The sequence below is a fragment of the Marmota flaviventris genome, chromosome 7 (assembly GCF_047511675.1).
Source record: "Marmota flaviventris isolate mMarFla1 chromosome 7, mMarFla1.hap1, whole genome shotgun sequence".
NCBI classification, from domain to species: domain Eukaryota; kingdom Metazoa; phylum Chordata; class Mammalia; order Rodentia; family Sciuridae; genus Marmota; species Marmota flaviventris.
Window position 1 is genome coordinate 91,059,254 of NC_092504.1, and position 22,297 is coordinate 91,081,550.

The 22,297-nt window shown below is 35.7% G+C and overlaps 1 protein-coding gene and 1 pseudogene across 7 annotated transcripts in view; one reads left to right on the forward strand and one right to left on the reverse strand.

Moving 5' to 3' along the window:
• The first annotated feature begins 3,785 nt into the window (after window positions 1-3,785).
• Window positions 3,786-5,087, forward strand: LOC114092831 (transcription factor BTF3-like; annotated as a pseudogene).
• A 1,630-nt stretch (window positions 5,088-6,717) lies between these two features.
• The window catches only part of Aimp1 (aminoacyl tRNA synthetase complex interacting multifunctional protein 1), a 37,197-nt gene continuing 21,617 nt past the window's right edge, over window positions 6,718-22,297 (reverse strand). For all 7 annotated transcript variants that reach the window (XM_027935492.2, XM_071614489.1, XM_027935489.2 and 4 more), the window contains 2 exons: window positions 14,099-14,267; window positions 6,718-6,952 (listed from right to left, as the gene is read on the reverse strand). In XM_027935492.2, coding sequence (XP_027791293.1) covers window positions 6,786-6,952; window positions 14,099-14,267 — 336 coding nt within the window. In that variant the 3' untranslated portion in view covers window positions 6,718-6,785. The remainder of the gene's footprint in view (window positions 6,953-14,098; window positions 14,268-22,297) is intronic.

Sequence of the window (22,297 nt, forward strand, 5' to 3'; positions counted from 1 at the left end):
CCAATGAATTATCTCTGCCAAGACTTATTCAGAGGAAAAACCCTAATGATAAAAAAGTACAATAAACAAGTATGTATGAGTCACTCTTTCCCATTTCAACAGGTTGGTACCTAAGGATTTTGTTTTATACGGAAGCATATTAGCCCATCAGCAACTATTCTATTTTTCATCATTATTACAAAATTTATGGTTATCATTCTAGTAGTACCACAATTGAGTGTACACAGAAAAAGTCATTACTATTTTAAATTCTCTATCTAGAATTTAGTTACTTCTCTTACACATTGGCTTTTGGGATGGATTGTCATTACGGGGTCAATGCCTTCAACAACAGTGTACTACTTATAAGAATAAGAGTATATGGTTCTGCAAATAAAAAGACAACTGTTAGCAGCAGCAGCTGCCTGATTTTTGCCAAGGGAATTCCTCCTATGAACTCCCCAGGAAAAAGAAAAAAAACTATAATAAAGATTCTTCATATCCCTTCCTGAGGAGTGTTTAATGCTCTCATTTTGCTATATAATAATCTCTTAAATATTCCACTGAAGCAGTTACTATAGATTAGGGTTTTTTGTTTGTTTGTTTTTTTGATCACCATCTTTCCTAACAAGTTTAATCAAAAGGAATTAAACAACAACAACAAAAACCTCTTTCTAAACTTCTCAAATAAAAGAAACCATCAAATTACTTAATTCACATGGAAGAAAGTATACTATAATGGAGAAGAACACAGGATAAGTAAGATATGTAAGAAAATATAGATTTCTGCTTAGTACAGGGGTTTAACTGTTAGTTTTTTGGGATTAAATAATAGAGCTACCTCACAAGAAGTTAAGAAATGAATATGACGTGTGAAAACATTTTGGAAGCTATAGAGCATTACGTATTTTGATGATAATTTTACTATAAAACCCATGACTATAGACAGATATGTCTTCTTTGGCTGTTGTTGACGATTATTCCTTCACTAAAATTTTGGAGAGTACAGCTTTCTCCACAATTTGCTGTATTATTGTCAGTTAAGTTACACTAACTTGCTTCCTGTAGTTTTAAATTTTGTATCTTAATAATGAGCTTGTAGTTTTCTCACTGTTGCATGTCACTGAGAACCAAGAGTTGTGTGATAATTCATGTAAAGGTTGTGTCTAATGTCTACTTCCAAGTCTGCTTTTTATTTTTAAAGATACAACATATGATTTTCCTGAAAGGTAGAGGAGGTAAATTCATGCCCCTTTGAAATGGTGAAGTATTCCCTCACCTCCAAGAAATTGGAAATGGGATTGCTTCTGTTTATGTTAAGCCAAGTAAAGCAACACATTTAAGAGCACTGTAATACTATCTATAACATCAATGACATTAAACTTGTAAAAGAGCCTCAATAAACAGAGCTGGCCAACATCTAAAAATCTAAAAAAATGTATGTCAATGGAAGTGGAGGGAGAGGAGAGAAAGTTTCTTTAATAAGCATCCACAGAAAGAGAAGAGACATTACATTGATGTATAGAGGACTGATCAAGTCTGCTATGACAGGGCCTTCATCCAATATGAAACAAGAAATCTCCTGAACAGGAATTCAAGTTCTCAGAAAATGTGATACCAAAAACAGAGACAGAAGGAATAGAAACACTAGCATTTGAAAGAAATATGCCTATCATAAATTGATACCAATTCAGTATACATCTATTATATTCTAGGTACTATTTTAAGTATTTTATGGGTACTGACTTAGAAAATCTTTAGAACTCTGTAGGTACAGTTGTTTTCCACTTATAGATGAGGGAAGCAAAGCATATAGAAGCCAAATAGTTGTCCATGGTTACACAGGCATTTGAGTAACAGAGACTGATACATAAACTAAGCCATTTGGCTTCAAAACCAATAATCTCGATAGATTTAGCATCTCTGACAGTCTCCTACAGATCCAAGTTTTTGGTCTTGCAAAGCTAAGGCCTAGACTCAGAGACCGGTTAAAACTCACTAAGATTTCTCTACAAGGGTCCCTTCCCGACCCACACCCTGTACCTTGCTGTCGTGATTCTCCTCAAACTTCCACGAATATGGAAAAGCTTATAAATAGTCTAATCAGGAGTTTACATACTTTTAAAAAGCAACAACAAATTTTCTGTTTGGTGGGCACTTAATAATGTTCTTGGTAGGAGCAGGGCAGAAAAAAAAAAAAGATTTCTAATTTTATGTTGAAATCAACATGTCCTAAAAAGGACTCATTTTAAAAGGATACTACAGGGCTGGGATTGTAGCTCAGTGGTAGAGCACTTGCTTAGCATGTGTGAGGAACTGGGTTCGATTCTCAGCACCACATATAAACAAACAAATAAATAAATAAAATAAAGGTCTATCAACAGCTAAAGAAATATTTTAAAAAAATACTACTACACATGGAGTTTTTAAATAGATGTTCCTCAACTTATCATGGGGTTACATCCTGATATACCCATTGAAAGTTGAAAACAGAAGTTGAAAATGCATTTAATGCACCTAACCTACCAAACATCATAGTGTAGTAACACAGTATGATGGAAAGTATTGCTTATTTTCCGTTGTGATCTCATGGCTGACCGAAAGCTATGGCTTGCTGCTACTGCCCACGAGTACTAGAGAGTATTACAATGCACATTGCTACCCCAGGAAAAGATTAAAGTTAAAAACCTGAAGTATGGTTTCCACTAACCACATATCCATCATAAAGCTGAAAAATCTTAAGTCAAACCATTGTAAGAAAAGCTAGTACTCCCGGCCTTTACCAACATAGTGGGCTGCTCTTGCAAAACTAAGGGTGTTAGGGGAGGGTCACCTTTTCTCTAGGTTCAGTTAGCAATATAAATAGAAATCAAGAAAGTGAATGATCACTAATCAGAAGGTGCCAGCTGTTAAGCCTCTGATCTAATACTACCTTCTGATGTTGAAATCCTTAAAAGGCAAACTACTGTAAGAAGCCAGAAGGGTTATATCCAGTTTGGTAACAATGTCTTTCTTTTTGTTGATTCCCTCAGAACTCTCCCATCCCAGCATAATAAATAAACTGTAATTAGATTTTGCCGCTGTCTGGCTGGGCACAAAATCACGAGCCACCACACAGCTTGTAGATTCAAACAGCAACTCTTTATTCCCGAACTCACACCAGCCGTCTACAATCACGTTCTGGGGAAATCCACTTTCTCTGCCCAAATCCACGTTCTCTGCCCAAATCCACACCCACTGGGCTTCTGTCTCCCAAAATATACTGTCTGAATCCCGTGAGAACTCAAGGGGAACTCAGGCAGCAGGATACGCCCTATTCCCAGGAGGAATAATCTTAAACCTTAAACCTGGAACCTAAACTGGGAACGCCCTAAACACGATTATCTTAAACCCGGAACACCCTAATCCGCCCTGGTCCTTGAGCAAGGTCACCTACATTCAATGTCACTGCAACATGGGGTACGCTGGCAAGGAAATTGTCATACCTACTTACTTGGCTAATGGCTCCCAGCAAGATTTTCTGTAAAAATAAAAACTATATAGGGGCTAACTTGAAAACCTAATTAATGCTTTTATTTAACTTGAAAAGTTGCTCATTGATTTCCAACTTCTTTCTCTCTTTAGCATGAATTTTTAAAGATCTGATAGAACTGCTGAAGGAAGCATGGTCATTTGGTAAAATTGGCAAGGTATACTATAGTACTTGAGTAAGAAAAGACGTATGTGCTCTAATCTTAGCTGGTCAACATGAGATCTCCTGAACACCAACCCCAGTCCCCCATGTGGCCCCATTTCTGCTTGACAAGATGAAAGAAACTATCATGAACCGGGAACAACTCGCCCAACTTCAGGCACAAGTGCACAGTGGTGGGAAAAGAACTGCTTGCAGAATTGTTAGACCACGAAGCAAAGAAAAGACCATGACTCCAATGAAAATCAAATTAAAGCAAGCTTATTATTTCCACGGCCGGGCTGCCTCTCCCAACAAAAACCACGGGAGCCAAAGACAGGCCCGCAGCTTTCTAGAAGTGCAGCTTTATAGCCCAGAAAATTACACAAAGCGGGGGTTACAGATAACAAAACCCTGATGTGCATAACACAGAGGCTAGTTTATATTTTTGCTGGTCCTGACATCAGAATTTATGAAGGTCATTAGAGCCTCAGAGAGGGTTGTTATCTGGTCAAGGAAAGTTAGGCATGGGTGAGTTCAAGGTACGGGCAGGCATTCCAAGCAGTTTAGAATTTGCAGTAATTTATAGTAAAACCGAAATTAGTTTTTTATGCCTTTGTGGCAAGATGGCTTCCAAATTTAAGAGGGAATCGGACTGGGTTTATCAAAATAAGAAAGTGGATCACAGAATAGCCATAGCAGATGATGAAAAACTTCAGTTCTCCTAAAGAAGTTAGGGGTAAACAATATCTCTAGTATCGAAGAGGTGGATATGTTTATAAACCAAGGAACAGTGGTTCACTTTAACAATCCTAAAGTTCAGGCATCTCTCTGGCAGCAAACAGTTTGACCATTATAGGCTGTATTGAGACAAAGCAACTGACCATTTCAATGCTACCTAGCATCTTTTTTTTTTTTTAAAGAATTTTTTTAATATTTATTTTTTAGTTTTCGGTGGACACAACATCTTTGTTTGTATGTGGTGCTGAGGATCGAACCCGGGCCGCACACATGCCAGGCAAGCGCGCTACAGCTTGAGCCACATCCCCAGCCCGCTACCTAGCATCTTAAACCAGCTTGGTGAAGACAGTTTGACTAGTTTAAGGAGGCTGGCTGAAGCTCTGCCCAAACAATCTGTGGATGGAAAAGCAACACTTGCTACTGGAGAGAATGATAATGAAGATTTTGTGGAGAATTTTGATGAGGCTTCTAAGAATGAGGTAACTTATCAACTTCTGAAGAAGGTAAATTTTAGGAAGTTACTGGGAGCTGGTATTTGTATTAGAACTGCTTTTTAAAGTTGTTTATGTATTTGATAAAATCTAGATCTCTAATATTTTTAAGCCCAAGCCTCTTAGACTTCATAGCTCTTTTCAGTTTTTGCTTATGCACAATTTATTCTTTGCAGCTAATTAAGCTGAAGAAACCTAAAGTTTGAAACAAAGATTAATGAAGTCCTTTGCTTAGAAAAAAAAAATAATGGTTTGACTTAAGATTTTTCAGCTTTATGATGGATATGTGGTTAGTGGAAACCATACTTCAGGTTTTTAACTTTAATCTTTTCCTGGGGTAGCAATGTGCATTGTAATACTCTCTAGTACTCGTGGGCAGTAGCAGCAAGCCATAGCTTTCGGTCAGCCATGAGATCACAACGGAAAAAACATGAAATTCGTGTGATGTACTCTTTGTGTTGAAATTTCATAAATTTCAAGCATAAATCAGAAAATGATGATGTTACATCATGGGCTTTAACAAATGAACAAATAGTTTTTATAATTTTCAGATTCTATATATGATATAATCATTAGGCTTTACTATCTTTGATATAGATTAGAGCATTCCAATTTTTTCTTGGAAAAATGACTACAGGGAACTAGTCAACTAAGTGGTTGAAATATTCTTTATATTGTGTAATTCAGAATTAAGGAAATTCAAAATAATTGAGAAAAATTAGAACAAGACTTATGAAAGACTATCACTATAAGCCTTTATTCCTCAAAGAAAACAGATCTTGAGTACAAGAAAACTTTTGAAATTCATTGTTTTCAGTTATCAATAGATGTTAATGATCAGCTCATATTTAATTTTTCAGAATGAAAATATAATATTGGTATTGTATTGTATTCTGCCTGTCTTTTATAACATACAGGGTTGTTATGATTGTTGCTAGTTGGATTTTGTGTTTTTGTCTCTTACAGAGGATGTAGACATCATCTATGTTAGGATATTTTGTGTGTATGTATGCATATGTTTCAAACAATATCTATACTGTCCTCTAGCCTTGACCTTTTTCTTTTCTGGGTAGTCTAATCATCAGTCATCATCTCATGGATCGTGACTTCGAGACTCATAATTTTTAAGTTAATTTTCATTGTTCCTATAATATTTGTAAGGTAAGTGAAAATAGGTATTTGACACCATACTATATATGTTAAGTTTTGATCTATAATTACTTTTAATATAGACAATATTATGGCATATAAAAAACAAAATATATGAATATTAAGTATTCTGAAAAAAATCATTACTAATGTTATCATGTGGAAAGAAAAAGTTCAATACACTGTTAAAATTTTCAGTTTTTAAAAAAAGTTATTTTAAGTATTATAAATCTAGGATTACTTTGGCAGCAAATTGCAAAATGTTCAAATGCCTTGTCCCCTGGTTTTTATGATGTTTGACTTTTAGAATCAACATTTGGTCAGTTCAGTGTTATAATATCACTATTCAATAACTTTTACAGATTCCAATGTCTTCTTTTTAACAGGACATTTAATAATACAGGTTCATAATATACTGAAATTCTACAGGTTTGAAATTTCATGCATCACATACCTACAAATAAGGAACTAAATATTAATCAAGTTATCTAATGTATAAAAAAAAATAAGCTAACCAACATCCTCACTAAAAATATAAATGATCACAAACATAGGCAACTTCCCCTCCTCATTATCAAGGATCAAAACCAAAGGTAAGATGTAGTATTTACACACACACACACCAGGTAAGGTTAGTTAAGTTTAACAGAGAGACAACACAAAAACAAGGCAGTCACATTTTAGGTGTAAGTTGCAAATATATTCCTTTTTATTATTATTAAAGTTTCTCCAATGTTCTTCATCATGGAAGCACTTTATTTGATTCCACTGTTGGTCATGGTTTGAGCCCTACATACTCCCTTCCCTTTCACCTCAAAGGGAGCTCCTTTGTATGTGGCCACACCCTCATCATTAGTGTACAGGTCAGGCTGGATCTGCTCCCAAATCTTCTTCTTAGGATTTAGCTCCTTGTCAGGCTCTCCTGTTGGGGAGGAGAAAACCAAAAATAAATAAATAAACAAACAACCTACCTAACAAATATACAGAAGTCTTCAAGAAATGTCTAGTGAGATTTCAATGAATTATCTTGGCAGCACCTTCTGATCTTTAGGTCTAATCAAAACTTGAACACATTTTTATGATGTTAGCAGTTTATATTCTTTTTTGTTTTGGGTACTAGGCATTGAACTCAGGGATGTTTTACTACTGATCCACATCACCAGCAGTTTTTGAGAGACACGGTCTCACTGAGTTGCTTAGGGACTCGCTAAGTTGCTGAGGCTGGCTTTGAACTTGTGATCCTCCGCTTCAGCCTTCCTAGACAAAACTGATTAACATTTCCTTATGAACATTAAAGATATATTATACTGTTATGTATTTTTACAGGTAATATAGCTCAGTGAATTCATTCTCCAAATTATTAAAAGAAAAATATAAGATACTCAATAATCATAATGTATAAAGAAAAATATGAACAGAGTATATTGTGATGTGTTATATTTTTATACTTAGCAGAAGCAGCTAATGCATTACTGTACATATTAACATACAAAATGAACGACTAGATATCTGTTCTAGTGCTTAAAGATTTCTTATCAATACTGAAGAATGGCTTGAGCATTGGGATAATGTAACTAAATATAATAACTGATTTGGTTTTCATCTGCTACCCTTGGTAAAATGGAAAGATACAGAAAGGAGTAGTAGACACAGGACCAGTATTTTCCAAACAGTAGGAAAATATATTGTTATCTGAAATTTACATTACAACCCTGATTCTAATTTTATTTTGGGGGGGGGGGAGAATTTTTTAATATTTATTTTTCAGTTTTCGGTGGACACAACATCTTTATTTTATTTTTATGTGGTACTGAGGATCGAACCCAGCGCCCTGAGCATGCCAGACGAGCATGCCACATCCCTAGCCCCTGATTCTAATTTTAAATATAAAAAAACTAAAGGATAGAAAAGTTGCTTACTGTCACACAAAGTGGAGCCAGCATTTGACATAAAAGCCCATATTCTGTTAGTATAGCATAAACTAACATTTTTACTGGTAAAGCGTAAAATAACGGTTTCTAAAACATAGATTACGCTTTCAAAAAGAAACAAGTTAACTTCTTACATGAGAGCAATCCCCTTATTCCTTCTATTTATAACAACTCACTCTAAACTCTGCAATCAACAGAAGACAAGTAGTACAGTATATCTAGTCTAGGCTTAAAGGAAAGTAATATATCAAACAATTCTTCTGTGTAATGACAGTAAAGTGGACAGTAGCTGGAAATGTTCAAAAATATTTGGAATGAAGAATCATTTTAAGAAACAATGAAGAAAATAATTTATCTTTTAATTAAGCATTAATAATGTATTCAAAGATTTTCCTTGAGGTAATAAATATATGCCTTCTGAATCTTTTCCCCAGTAACTTCCAAGTAGGACTCTTTCTGATTTAGTGTTTATCTTTTGGTCATACATGCAGAGGAAAAATAAAATGGATTAAATTGGTTGGCCATGGTGATTTTGTTCTTTAATAGCTCTTTAGAGCTGGGAAAACTGGCAAGAACTTTCAAAACTGCCCTCTAATATCCAGGTTTTCCAATGATAGAACAATCATCTAAATAAAGTCTACAGTAGAAGAAGATGCAGTGAAATAAAACTGAATGACTGACTAGATGAGAAGTTTTCTTTCCCACTCTAAGATCATTTGATTGAACAACAGACTCCAAGTAATGAACAGAATAAGAAAAAATATCCAATAAAGTGCAATTATACTTTACCTGATATCTACGAGATTTTTATTTATTGTTTGTAAATAATTCCTTAGTTTAAAAGCTTAATCTTGGGAATAAATCATGTGGGGAAATGGGCATTCCAGAATACCAAAAACTAGAGGCAAAGACACTGTTCATGGAGGCCGGAGCACTGATTCAGATTTGTACCCCTTCTCTGAAAGATGTTGTCAAACTGGTGAGTTCACTAAACAAGGTGTCCCAGACGCATGTATAAACTTCTTATTAAGAATATAAATTATATGAATAAATTCTTGCTGAATGCAGACAAAAAGCCCCAACTACAAAAAGCTATGGTGTAGGGCTGGGGTTGTGGCTTAGGGGTAGAGAGCTTGCCTAGTATGTGTGAGACACTGGGTTAGATCTCCAGTACCACATAAAAATAAACAAATAAATAAAGGTATTATGTCCATCTACAACTAAAAAAATATATATAAAAAAGCTATGGTGTAGCACAAAATTATAAACTTTTCATATCTAGAAAAATATTACTATGTACCCATAACCACATTCATAATAACATAATATGTATATAGTGCTTAAGAGGTTCTGGTACTGCAGTATCTATTTACTCATTTAATCCTTTCAGTATACATCTAAGTAATATTAATCACCATCATACTATAGCTGAAGAAACAGAGGCACAAAAGCTACAGCTAAGAGCTTGAAAAACTACAGCATTGGCTAAGAGTAGAAAGGGAGATAAATTTCCAAAGTTAAAGCTCACAAAATCCACATGAGACAATTATATTGTTAAAAACTCATTATAGGTGAAAAAAAAGCTAAGGTTTAGAAAGCTTCCCAGGTCATGAAGCACATGCAGGGCCAAGATATGAAAGCTTTAAACCTCACAAGTCTTCAATAATTTTCAAACAACAAAGATGTGAACTAAAAATAAACTTTATTTAGAAACTAATAAAGGATACCCCCAAACTTGACTATTACTTTTAACTCAGGAGATTCAACACCTGACTGCTATGAAGGTACTTTTCTATTTTAATAAATCATTAGATGAGACAAAGGGGCTTAGTAAACTAAGAAGTGTTAGGTAAGTGTCTATTATTAATGCCAGAAGGCTATCACTTTCACTGCTTTAAGCTAATTTAAACAGTAGATAATACCCCACATTTTATAATCTGCAAGCTCACTTACTTTTGACTATATGGAAAAAAAGAAAATTTTGAAGATTCAAATTACCTTACAATTTTATGTTGTCTGTCATGAGGAAGCTGGTGTGGGGGGGAGGAATAAGAAAAGGGCCTCTCACAAAATTAAAAGGGAGACAGACTGAGTAGAAGTAGGGAATCAAAGGGGAGAAAGGAAGGGAAAGAATGAAGAAGAACTGGGGAATGAAGTTGACCAAATTATGCTATGTGCATGTATGAACAAATCACAACACATTCCTATATATATATAACTATAATGTACCAATTTAAAAAAACAGAAGGAAGATCAATAGAAAACAGGACAGGGAGGAGGGGAGGAAATAGGGGAGTACTGGGTAAGCTATGGTATATGCATTTATGATGTCAAAATGAACCCCACAGTCATGTTTTAACATAACATTATAATGCATTAAACATGAAAAAGAAAAAAATAGATGAACTATTATTACTATCATACCCTGTTTTATTGTGCTTTGTTTTACAAAGGTTTGTAGAAATTTTTTTACAAATTGAAGGTTTGTGATAACTTTGCCTCAAACAAGTCTGGCAGTACCATTTTCCCAAAAGCGAATGCTCACTTTGTGTCTGTGTTGCATTTTGGTAATTCTCACAAAAATCCAATTTTTAAAAATTATTATTTCACATATTTTTCAATATATACATGATTACTATATCTGTGATCAGTGATCTTTGATGTTGCTACCATAGTTGTTTTGGGGCATCACAAACCATGTCCATATAAGACAGCAAACAACTGATACATGTGTGTGTCCTCACCTGCTTCCCCCAACTTCTCACCAAGTCTCCATCCCATTTCTCAGCACTTCCTATTTCCTGAGAAACAATAGTACTGAAATTGGGCCAAATAACAACTCCACAATACCCTCTAAGTATTCAAACTAAACGTCATCAATTTTTCACTCAAAATCAAAAGCTAACAATGGCTGGCATAGTAGTACATGCCTATAATCCCAGCTGCTGGAGCGGCTGAGACAGGAAAATCCTGAGTTTAAAGCCAACCTCAGCAATGGCGCTATGCAACTCAGTGAGACCCTGTCTCTAAATAAAATACAAAATAGGGCTGGGGATGTGGCTCAGTGGTTTAATATCCCTGGGTTCAGTTCCTGGTGCAAAAAAAAAAAAAAACAAAAAACAAAAAAAAAACTAACAATGATTAGGCTCAGTGAGGAAGGTATGCTGAGACAGGTCCAAAGTTAGGCTTCTTGTGCCAAACCGTCAAGTAATAAATGCAAAGCAAAAGTTCTTAAAAGTGCTACTCCTGTGAACACACAGGTAGGGTATGAGAAAAGCAGTTAAGCAACCGGGAGAATGGAACTGCCATCAATGAGAGGGAAATATCACGGAAAGGGGGAATTCTAGAGAGCAAAGACATGTGAATTCTTCCATCTTGGGACATGTCAAATGAATAAGTTCATTAGGATAGTAGATAAGTGACTGGACAAAGTCACTAGGGGAAGAACATAGAAAGAAATAGAGAAGGAGAAGGACCAGGGCCTGAGGCACTCCTAACAGGTAGAGTTAAGAGAAGTGAGGGGAAAAAAAAAAAAATCAGCAAAGGGGATGAGAAGGTTAGCCAGTAAAGCAGGAAGGATTAAGAACTAGTCACTTAGCTTCAGGGAGAAACTGGTGATCTCAACTAGAGCAGTTTTGGAAGAATAGTAGGGGAATAGTAGGAAAGAAATCTTTCTGAAATGGATTTTAGAGAGAAAGAATTTTGTCTTTATCTAAAAATAAATCTATTTAAAAGCTAAAGCCTATGCTTTGTGATAAAATGTTAATTTATATTATAAGTAAGATTCAATATCTATGGAAATAAATATGACCTTGGAAGTTAAAATGTCCTAATGTAAATTCTCATTTATTAGACCATGAACTAATTTTCAGAAAGAGCTGCTCTTAGTGTAGTATTGATTTCAGGTTATTTCTGCTTGGGGCTTTAGGGACCAATTAACATATTTAAACACTAAAATTTATAGCTTTCCACATTTAAGAATTTAAAAAGTGTTGGGTTGGTGGGAAAGGTTTTAGCTGTTGTTATAAACATATTACTTGGTGTCTTCTAAATGCTATGAGTTTTTTTGGCTTTCTATTTGGAAAAAAATAGGAAAGTGTTAAACATTTTTCAAGGCCAAACAGCAGTTCAAAGGCCTGAACCCAAACTGTATAGTTTTTTTAACACACTTAATAAACATAATAAAATGTCAATCTTCAGACACTAAGCATCTCAAAGGACTATCAAAGGGTACCAGCAGGCACCTTAAGCTTTATAATGTAAAACAGATGCTAAGAAATAAAGCACTGATAAATCATGGTTTTTTCCAGGAAAGAAAACAGAATAAACACTGTAAGATCAACTCTTTGTTGTACAGTATCAAACTGTTATTTCTTTTCAGATTTACTGCTATAGAAGCAGTATTTGGTATGGAATCTAAGGAGTACTCACAGAACTCATGTCTCAAATTTTATCAATTATTTGATACCATTCAACTCAGATAAGTGTTAGATCTCATGCATTGTTTTAAAACTAGGTTATCTTTTGTTTCACATTATAAGTAAGAACCTTCCCCATATATTCAAATGCTTAAGGCATAAAGGAGAACTGGAAAGAAATACTAGTCTGTGGAACAATGAAATATATCTTACAAATGGCTAAACGGATTGAAAGATTCAAGAATATAGTAAAGGCAAGAAAACTGTGCTGAGCTATATTTCTTATGCTGAGTTATAGGTTAACTCAAGAAAATACTTCACTTTATTCAATAGTAACATTCATATAATAAAAACTAATTTGAAATGCTCAAATATTTTTCCTTTAGCTTTATAAGTGAATGAGAGTTATTATAGTGAAAGAACCACAAGCCTTTATTAATTAAATAGTTCATATTAATTAACAGGAAGCAACAATGAACAGACAAAAATACTACAGTATTAGAGATCTGGTCACATCTATGGCTTGATTCTTGGCTAACTCTAAAACCTTAACCAAGTTTCACTGGCCTTCAGTTTCCAAATTTTACTTTAATAAAAAGTAAGGCAAATATTAATCTGGAAAGGTAAATTAGGATTCACTTATTTTTTTTTTTTTTTTTTTCAATGCATTCTAATTCTTAAAAGAAAAAAATTGATTCTCATTCTATTCAAATTTAGTCAGACTTTTAAACTGAATTTTAGGTTAATTAAATATAAATGTGAGAGTTTGGCCCAAAGTAAAAGGTTGGGGAAGTGTTTGGATTGTGTGGGAATAATGGTGATCATATGGTCTTAGAATATAAAACTATCGGTTTCTTTGAGAAATCATTCAGACAGGGATTTTTCTCAAAAAAAGGTTCTTAGAACTTAAGCCATTATGTTCTCATTTACCAAGGTTCAAGACATACTTATGCATTCAATCAACTTATGCATTCAATCATAGGGACTTGTAAAAAAATACTTTTTTAGATAGTCTACATTTGATTAGGAGGGGAGGTGAATTTTAAGGAAAATAATCCATATTTTCAAACTATTTCAATGTTAAAACTTCTTCACATTCTAATATTTTGTCAAACAGTTAACATCTGCCAACCATTCTTTCTCTTCTGCTTCAAAGACCTATTTGAAGAAATGTTCTCACACATTTGAAGTTTCATTTGTCTCAGGAACATTTCCATAGGAGAAAATGAACAATATAAAATGAAACTTTCTTTTAGATTATTAAATAATTGAATTTTAATTTAGGTTTTCTCTATACTCTGAAGTCAAGTAAAAGAACATGCAAGTAAGTCAGATGAATTTTGAGTTAGATATCTTTCCCCCATGCCTGAACTTTCCATCTCTTTGTTTTTTTATGTTGTAGTCTAAGGCAGTCTACAGCTTAAATGATTTTGCAGGATATTAATTTGTTCTTTATGTCATACCCTTTTGCTACATAGGCATTAATATTAGTATTTACCTAGGATGAAATTCCTGTGTTGTGTTTTATATGATGTGTATCTTCATGGAGCAGAGGATGGTTATATGGTTTTGCTCAACATCTCACTCAGTAACATTTAATAATGATCATTTAATTCTAAGCCTTATGATTCATATATGAGGCTGATTTTAACTCCAAATATTATAAACATCACTTGAAAACTGATTCCCAAACTATTTTAATTATCAGTAAATACTTACCAGGGAAAGGATCAAAAGTAATTCTGTCTCCCGGAACAGATCCATTAGGAGGATCCAAAATTTCAACTTTCTCTGGTGAACTAGCACACATCACCATTGCTTGAGATAGTACTCCCCTCATCTTTGCAGGTTTCAGGTTACAAAGTAAAATCACCATCCGATTTTGCATCTGTATGAAACATAAATCGGTGACAAAAGATGTACATAAATTTAGAATAACAATATCTAGAATACTCTAAGGCATACCTATTAAATATCAGGGGTTGTGGCTCAGTGGTACAGCACTTGCCTGGTATGTGTGAGGCACTGGGCTCGATTCTCAGCACCACATCTAAATAAATAAATAAAATAAAGGTCCATCGCTGATTAAAAACATATTTTTTTAAAAGTAAATACCTTACTTTTGTGGATGTATCTTTGTCTCTGTGTGTCTCAAATCTTGTTATTAGGAAGCCTTGCATAAACATAAAAAAAAACCCCAAAAACCTACGAACTTGGGGCTAGGGATGTGGCTCAAGCGGTAGTGTGCTCGCCTGGCATGCGTGCGGCCCGGGTTCGATCCTCAGCACCACATACAAACAAAGATGTTGTATCGCCGAAAACTAAAAAATAAATATTAAAATTTTCTCTCTCAAAAAACAAAACAAAAAACCTACAAACTAACAATGTATTATGGGTAAAAAAGCAGAGGTCTTTCAGTCAAATACCTAGTAAATGAATATTGAAGCAGATTTGGTTTTGAATTCTGGCTACCATTTATTAGGAAGCCTTTGCATAAACATATGTATAAATGTATAAAGTTGATCCTCATGTTTTTTTGAAAAAAAAAATTAAAGGATTCTCAAAGGATTAATCATAGATCCCAAACATGAGGGTTCTCCAGGCAGCTTCCAGACTCCCACCACCCCTGCTGGGACCAGGTCTTGCTTCTTCAGGCAGTGCCTGAAGCCCAAACTTCTAGCAGCACCTTAGTGGACCAGTTGGAATCCTCATTCCAGGCTTGCTTTGCTTCTCTTGAGGGTCAGAATGATGTCAATGGTACCGATCAGAAAGAAATTTAAACTGGTGTTAATCAGTATATCCAGAAGTTTCTGGATATTGCAAGACAGATTTTTATTTTCCCCTACAAAAAAAAGATTGCAGTTGTCTGTCCAGAAACCAGAGCAAGTTATCAAAGAAATGTCTCAGAAATAAGGAATGAACTGTGGTGGGAAAACATGCTGGTACAGAATTATTTCACAAAGCTGAGGCATTGGCAGCAGGTGCTGGAGAACATCAATGTGCAGCACAAAAAGCCCTCCAAGTTCCCTAGGGCTCCTTGTTTTCTATTTTATGCATCTCTTAGATTACATCTCTTCAGTTAGTACAAATACTCCACTGTCTTCTCAATAGTCAGTGGATCTGTGGCTGTCTTGGATTGTTTTGTCCTCTCCAGCCCTAAAGATCCCTCCCCACATGTGTCAATATCCACTCATGTTCCTGGTCTGGCCAAGATGCCACCTGGTGTACAAAGCCTCCACTCCTTTCCAGGCCACAAAACATTTCATTCCTCCACTGTCTTGTGGATTAGTAAATGGTATCTGTTTCTGTGCCCTTTGCTGCATTGTATACCCATTGGAATTAGGCATTATTCCCCTTGAATGTACATGAATGTGTATTTTATGATACTTTGTATGTACATATTACTCATTTTGTTTGTGTGCTGTGAGGATGAAATTCAGCTTGTGGACCTAAGATCAGTAATGACCAGACTGAGGCCAGCAGATCCCCTTGGTTGGAATGGATAGGCCACAACTTAAAAGTTATTTTTCACTCATAAGGATTTAACCTGGTCATCTCATGCTAGTTAGAAGCTGTGATTGGCAGCTTTAGGTTTCTTGATTAAAAACCTAAGTAAACTGAGTTTGAGGCAGTCTTTCAATGATATGGTACTTTTGTTGAAAAGATCAGAAACTCTTCTACTTGGTGATGACATGAAAAAAAAAATTTAACTAGTGTATATATGAGTTATGTCATTTCTTCATATTAATTCAGAAATTATCTGTCAAATAAATAACAAAATTTTGATTAAAAAATCATAACATGCACGTAAAGCATTTATCTTAGCATTAGCACCAAAATAAATGTACTCAGTTACACATGCACATCTTGCTCCCTAACCATTTGGTCATTTCCAATATTAGGCAAGATTTCCTCCTTAAAGACAAACATTTCAACAATCAGAGCTTTATGCAATTAATATTAGGGTTACTTCTATAATCAGTCATAGAAATGACTACAAATTTAATATTCAAATATTGAAGTATCTTAATTCTTTCCTCAACTAGCAAAAATAAGGAATGCAGTTCTTTAAATTATTTCAAAAGCTTAAAGTACAAGGGACAAAAAAGACTATTGCTGTTGGAAAAAAAAAAAGATGTATTCTTGGGTGAAAGTGGCTTTATAAACAAATGTTATATGCAAATTTACTTCCAAATTCTATGATTAAAAAAAAAAAAGGCTCAAGCTTTGAATTACTATTAGGGTCTTAATGGCTTAGATAGATGTTGATATAGCTTTGCTTCTAGGTGGGCAGATAGTGCATAATCCATGAGAATAGTAAAAATGAAGGACTGGGCATATATCTCAGCGGTAGGACACTTGTCTAGTGTGCAAATGGGAGGACACTCGATATTGTTGGGAGTGAAGTCCTCCTTCGAAAAGTCAGGTGATGGGTGCAGGAGGAGATGTGTTGTGGGAGGCAGCTTGGGTTGGGCAGGTCACCTCCCTAAGAAATGATTCCTTGAAACCACATTTTCCTGCTATTTTAATTGCTTCCATCCTGCTTGATACACTATGTAAAACAAGAACAGAGATAAGATTAACAGTATAGTTGTAGCTAATAATTTAGCTACGTGTATAGGAAATTATTTAAAAGGTTTTAGGGAAGAGATTACTTCAGATAAATGGTCCCAAATTACTTCACTGTTAAAAACGGGTACCTTTGCATCAACCATGGCCAGACTCTGAGACTGTAATTTCAACACATCCAAAGAAATATTATAAAAAGGATCAAGTCCATTAGGCAATTACTTACACTTTGCCATTGAATCTCAGTGTCATTATAAGGAATTCTAGTAACACAAAATTGGGTTAATGTTAACAGCACACGATATCTCTGGGCCCATTGGAAATCTTGTACTTGTTCTCCCTAGCCATATAATAGAATCCTTTAGTTGTGGATTACACTTAAAATTTCCTGTCTCAGTAAAATTCTTTTGAAATTGCTGAAAGTAGCTGTGGAAGCAATTATCTCAGCCATCAGAGAAAACATTCAACAGTTTTACAAGGAGCCAGGTGGCTATTGGCTTTTTGGGAATCATAACAGTTTGTCCTGAATTTTGCCATATAGTTCGACACATTGTTGTAGCATACAGTTCTCACGTAAAACATAACACAAATTTTGTGAGGCATTATATTGTACTTGAGTATTGTCCAGACAATAAAACAGAGGGATTTAATATACATGCTGTGAGATGGAATTCCTTATGAAAGGAAATATGAAGATGAGTAACATTTTTAAACTTATATTAAAAATTACCATTTCCAATTCAAAAAGGCTCCTGAGTTAAATATATTCTCCATATTTCAAGTGGCCCTGAAGCCATTTAACCTTATCTCTTCCAATCCCCAACTGGTTTACATAGAAACAGCATTCTTCCCTGACTGATTTTATAGGATGACAGATACCAGGGAGTCCAATTGATTTCGTAAGGTCAGTATGAAATCAGTGATCTGTTGGATATCTGCAATAATCCGTGCTGAGGATTTTTACAGTGAATAGAGGGTTCTAATCCTGCTGCTCCTATGCCTATCCCAATGAATGTTTTTAGCCCTATGAGTAAAGGAATAATTTGGGGGCTCTCCTACATCTGGTGTGTGCTGTTATTAGAATGGGTAGTCTTTGCTTGTGAGGTAAATTATAATTTTGAGGAGTAAGGGAGATTAAGGTACAGAGGTCAATCTAATTTTAGTAGACAGGGATAATTATGAGCCTTGCAGAGGGAAAAGCTTCAGAATTTGGGGGGGCATCTGGGCTGTGGGGCTGTCACAAGTATACATCTTGAGTTCTATTAAAAGAATTGTCTTGTCTTTTTAAATGCCCATGTATGGCTGTATTTCGATTATAACTGTTTTTGCTAGGTGTTCAAGACCAAGCTGGTCAAATTGACCTTGTTCCTATGTGTTGTTAAGAGTCAGCAGCAGAGTTCCCAGAGGGGTCACTTTTGGAGAACTGGAGAGTAACTTCCTAGCTCCTTTAGTGCAATCTGCTAGGTAGGGTCTCCTTGATGAGGTGGCTTCCCCTGGAAGCATCAGGGGTGTCTCCTTTCTCCAATGACACCCCTCTTTTCAGCAGGTGCACTAATTGGCTTTCTGTTCTCCAGTGATCTCATTAATCTCCCTGATCAGGAGGTCATGTGGCCCAGAGTTGCTAAGCTCCTTAAAAAGCTCCCCCATTGGGCTGGGGATGTGGCTCAAGCGGTAGCGCGCTCCCCTGGCATACGTGCGCCCCAGGTTCGATTCTCAGCACCACATACCAACAAAGATGTTGTGTCTGCCGAAAACTAAAAAATGAAATATTAAAAATTCTCTCTCTTAAAAAAAAAAAAAAAAAAAAAGTTCCCCCATTCCCTGGATTCAGGCTGACTTAGGGACCAGGAGCCAAATACTGGTTTTCTTGGCCCCCTTGTTTATTTGGCCTTGGTCTCAAATATCTAGCAAACCAGTCTCACCAGTCTTAAAGTTAAGAGTACTGGGCTTTAAACTTTAATGTCTATAAATTAGTCTTATTTTTTTATTCTTTACCCTTTATATTTAATTGGAGCCTGCATTAATACTGGAAGTTAGCCTTATATCCTCTCTATCTGATGGTGTATTAACTCAGACTAACCCAGGTTGTTTGTTCTTGAAGCAGTATTTCCGCAAAACATTAATAGGCAACAGCTAGTTACAGAGTTTTACAAGGAAAATACAAAATGAAATTAACAAGAGTAAAAAATATATTCAGTTTGTATAATACCTATCTTGAATTTTGGCTGAGTTATACATTATATCCTCTGAGATCACAATGATCTTTACAACAAAAATGAATCTTTTGAATACAACTTTTTAAATGAGCTGAAGTCTGACTTATTTTGGAGCCATTCTAACATGCAGTAAGGTGGGAAGCAGAGTCTTATCTCAGGTAAGGTGGGGCTCCTGTCAAATTTTAGGCACAGTGTTCTAATTCTGAAACTAATTTTTGCCTCTTAAATATCATTTTACAAAGTTTACATATACTGTCACTTGAGTCTATATGGATAGCTAACACAGTATAATATTACATTTAAAATATGAATTAAAGAAAGGCTAAGAGAGTATTTAACTTTCCTTTTGTGTGGAAAAGTGAAAAAATGCTTTCATGTTTCACAATATAAACCTTTAAACAGATGAGACTCTCATCTTTTAGAAATACATTTACATTTTTACCCCAGTGTAAAAAGTAAAGTAAGCTTTAGTTACAGAACATGACAATAATACCCAATTAAATTTGCTATTCTTATAAGTCTAAAATTACCATTACAATGATGTTTGGAAAACATCGTTTGGTAAAAATGTTTTTAACCCTCCTGCTTTAAAGACTTATATATGTGGGAGATATGAACATATTTAGTATGCTATACTGATGTTTTTATATGAACCAAGTTTAGCTTTTAAAGGAAAAGTTAAGACTGTAATGCTTGAAAATAATGGTTGTTGTTGTGTACCAGTGTTGTATAGATCTCAATTCCTTGTCAGGTTAACAAAGATTAAACCTTGGTTTTATATAAGAACATTAGTATCTGACCTTAGGGGAAAACCCTAAATAGCTTTAACTGATTGTTCCACCTTTTCAACTTTTGCCGTTTACTTACACAGACCCTCAGTTGTTTATTTCATCACACAAAGACTTTCTTATTCAGAATCGTTTTTTTCCACTAAATATATTTCCATACCTAGAACTTTCTAATTTCTCTTTCCTATCTGTTGACCCTGTGTATATAGTATTGCATTTGCTTGTTTACCAATTCATGAAATTATAAACAATGTTCAAGCATATCACCCTATGGAATTCAAAAAGAGTACTTGATGTTATATTTAACAGTTAGCATATTAACTTTGCAAACTAACCAGATGCTTTTAACAAACACACTGCACTCTTATGTTACTAGTGTGCCAGTCCCAGACTGGATTTTCCCATTGGGGACTGGAGAAACATCATTACCCTAATCTCGATGGTGAGGGGCCCTTGGGGGTCCCAGTTAGACAAAACGCAGGGGTATCAACTGGTAGAAACAGGTTCTTACCTCTTCAGAGAGATGAGAAGGCTAGTGAGGGGTGCAGAAACAAAATGGCAAGGAGGGGCCTGATCCAGAGGCTTGAAAGATATGCAAGGGACAGGAAGGTGGGGGGCCGGGGAGTAGAAGAAGGCCTCCTTTAATGTTAACAAAGTGTTTAGTACAAATCCTTTTACTCTCCATATTGTATTAAGTGTAAAAAGTTTAGTAGATGGTTGATATCTGGTATATCTGCCAGAGTCAGATTTCAGACCCAAGACCTTCACATTTGTCTCTCATACCAAACTTCTCCCATACAGTGGCTGATATTTGGTACTCCTAAGGGCTGTTGGGGTCAGGTTTTAGACTCAAAGCCTTTGTGCAACACTAGGGAGTTGCCCCAGCTAGACACCTTCAGTTGCTTTCAGTCTTTCCTGTTTCACGTACCAAATTTTTTTCCAAATAAAGTGAACAGCAGAGAGTGTAAGGACCTATGTTCTATGGGGTGGGGGAAATGCAGTCAGTTAAGAGGTTCAGCTGTAGCTGCAGGAGTCATGGCTGGGGATTCCCCCAACCTCAGAGATCCTTGGGGGTGCTGGTTGCTTGACAGTCACTTCCCAGGTCCCATTGGTCATTCAACTTAAGGGAAAGGGAAGGGTTTGGCAGGGGATAGGGAAAGGGTCAATTTCACCTTACTCCAGTTCCTAGTCAGGGAACCAAATGTTACCACAAATGACTCACACACGATAAAGGCGGGCAACTGGGAAGCAAACCTCAGAGCAGCAAGCTTTTCTTTATTCAGTATTCAGCAGTGGAGTCAATGGGTTGAACACCTGGCAAGGCTCATTTGTGGGACAGAAAATGGAGGCAGGATGAAGCAAGGGTCTGGGTTATAAAGGCTCTGTTGAGAATGGGACAAGAGGGTAATTCCTGGGGTTCATTGTATTGGGGTCGGATGATCTATTAGGGTGGGACAGGAATGTAAATAGGCAATCTCTTAGGGCTTATTGTACTGGGGTCAGCTGACCCTAGCTTGTGCACAACTGTATAAAGACATTTGTGGGCAAACATTAACAAGATGGTCAATCTTTACCTGATGCCAAAGGACCTGGAAGACGGGAATATGACCAATGAAACAAGGATACTGATGCATTTGAACTGCCTTATAAAGTATAGAACAAATGAAGTAACTCTTTTCATGGTGTACTTCCAATAGTAGCTGTTTCAATATGTTCAGTAACCTCAAGAGTATATGAACTATGGGGCTGGGGTTGTGGCTCAGTGGAAGAATGTTTACCTAGCATGCGTGAGGCACTGAGTTCGATCCTCAGCACCACATAAAAATAAGAGTACATGAACTATCACTATAAATAGTGATGGCTCATTAATAAAATGAAGTAAAACACAAATGAAGATCTTGAAGCTTTGCTTGTTGTGCAGAAGTATATGTCTGTATTATCTCAGTATGAGCATGGCTATAGAAACCTGCCTTTCCTGACTTGAGCCACTCATAAACACTGTCACTACTCTGGCTATTGGCTAAGCATGTACAGTTTTTAGAAAAATAAACAAAGTTACAAGAGCAAACTGAACAACCTTATCATGAGGGTAATGACTTTCTACTTGACCAGGAAAATTCGCAAAACCTACTTGCCAAATATTGGAAGATTAGCAATGCCAACTATGTTGTTGGGTGTAAAAGGGGTTACAATAATAGAAGGCTCTGACCCAAACAATTCTAAGTCTTGTGTCCTACCTTTAATGACTAACTGAACAACAAAATTGTGAAATGGAGTTAAAAACTTTTGAGGGCAGTGAGCTAGGTGAAACCATTCAGTAACTCTCAATTACTGCCATAATGTTC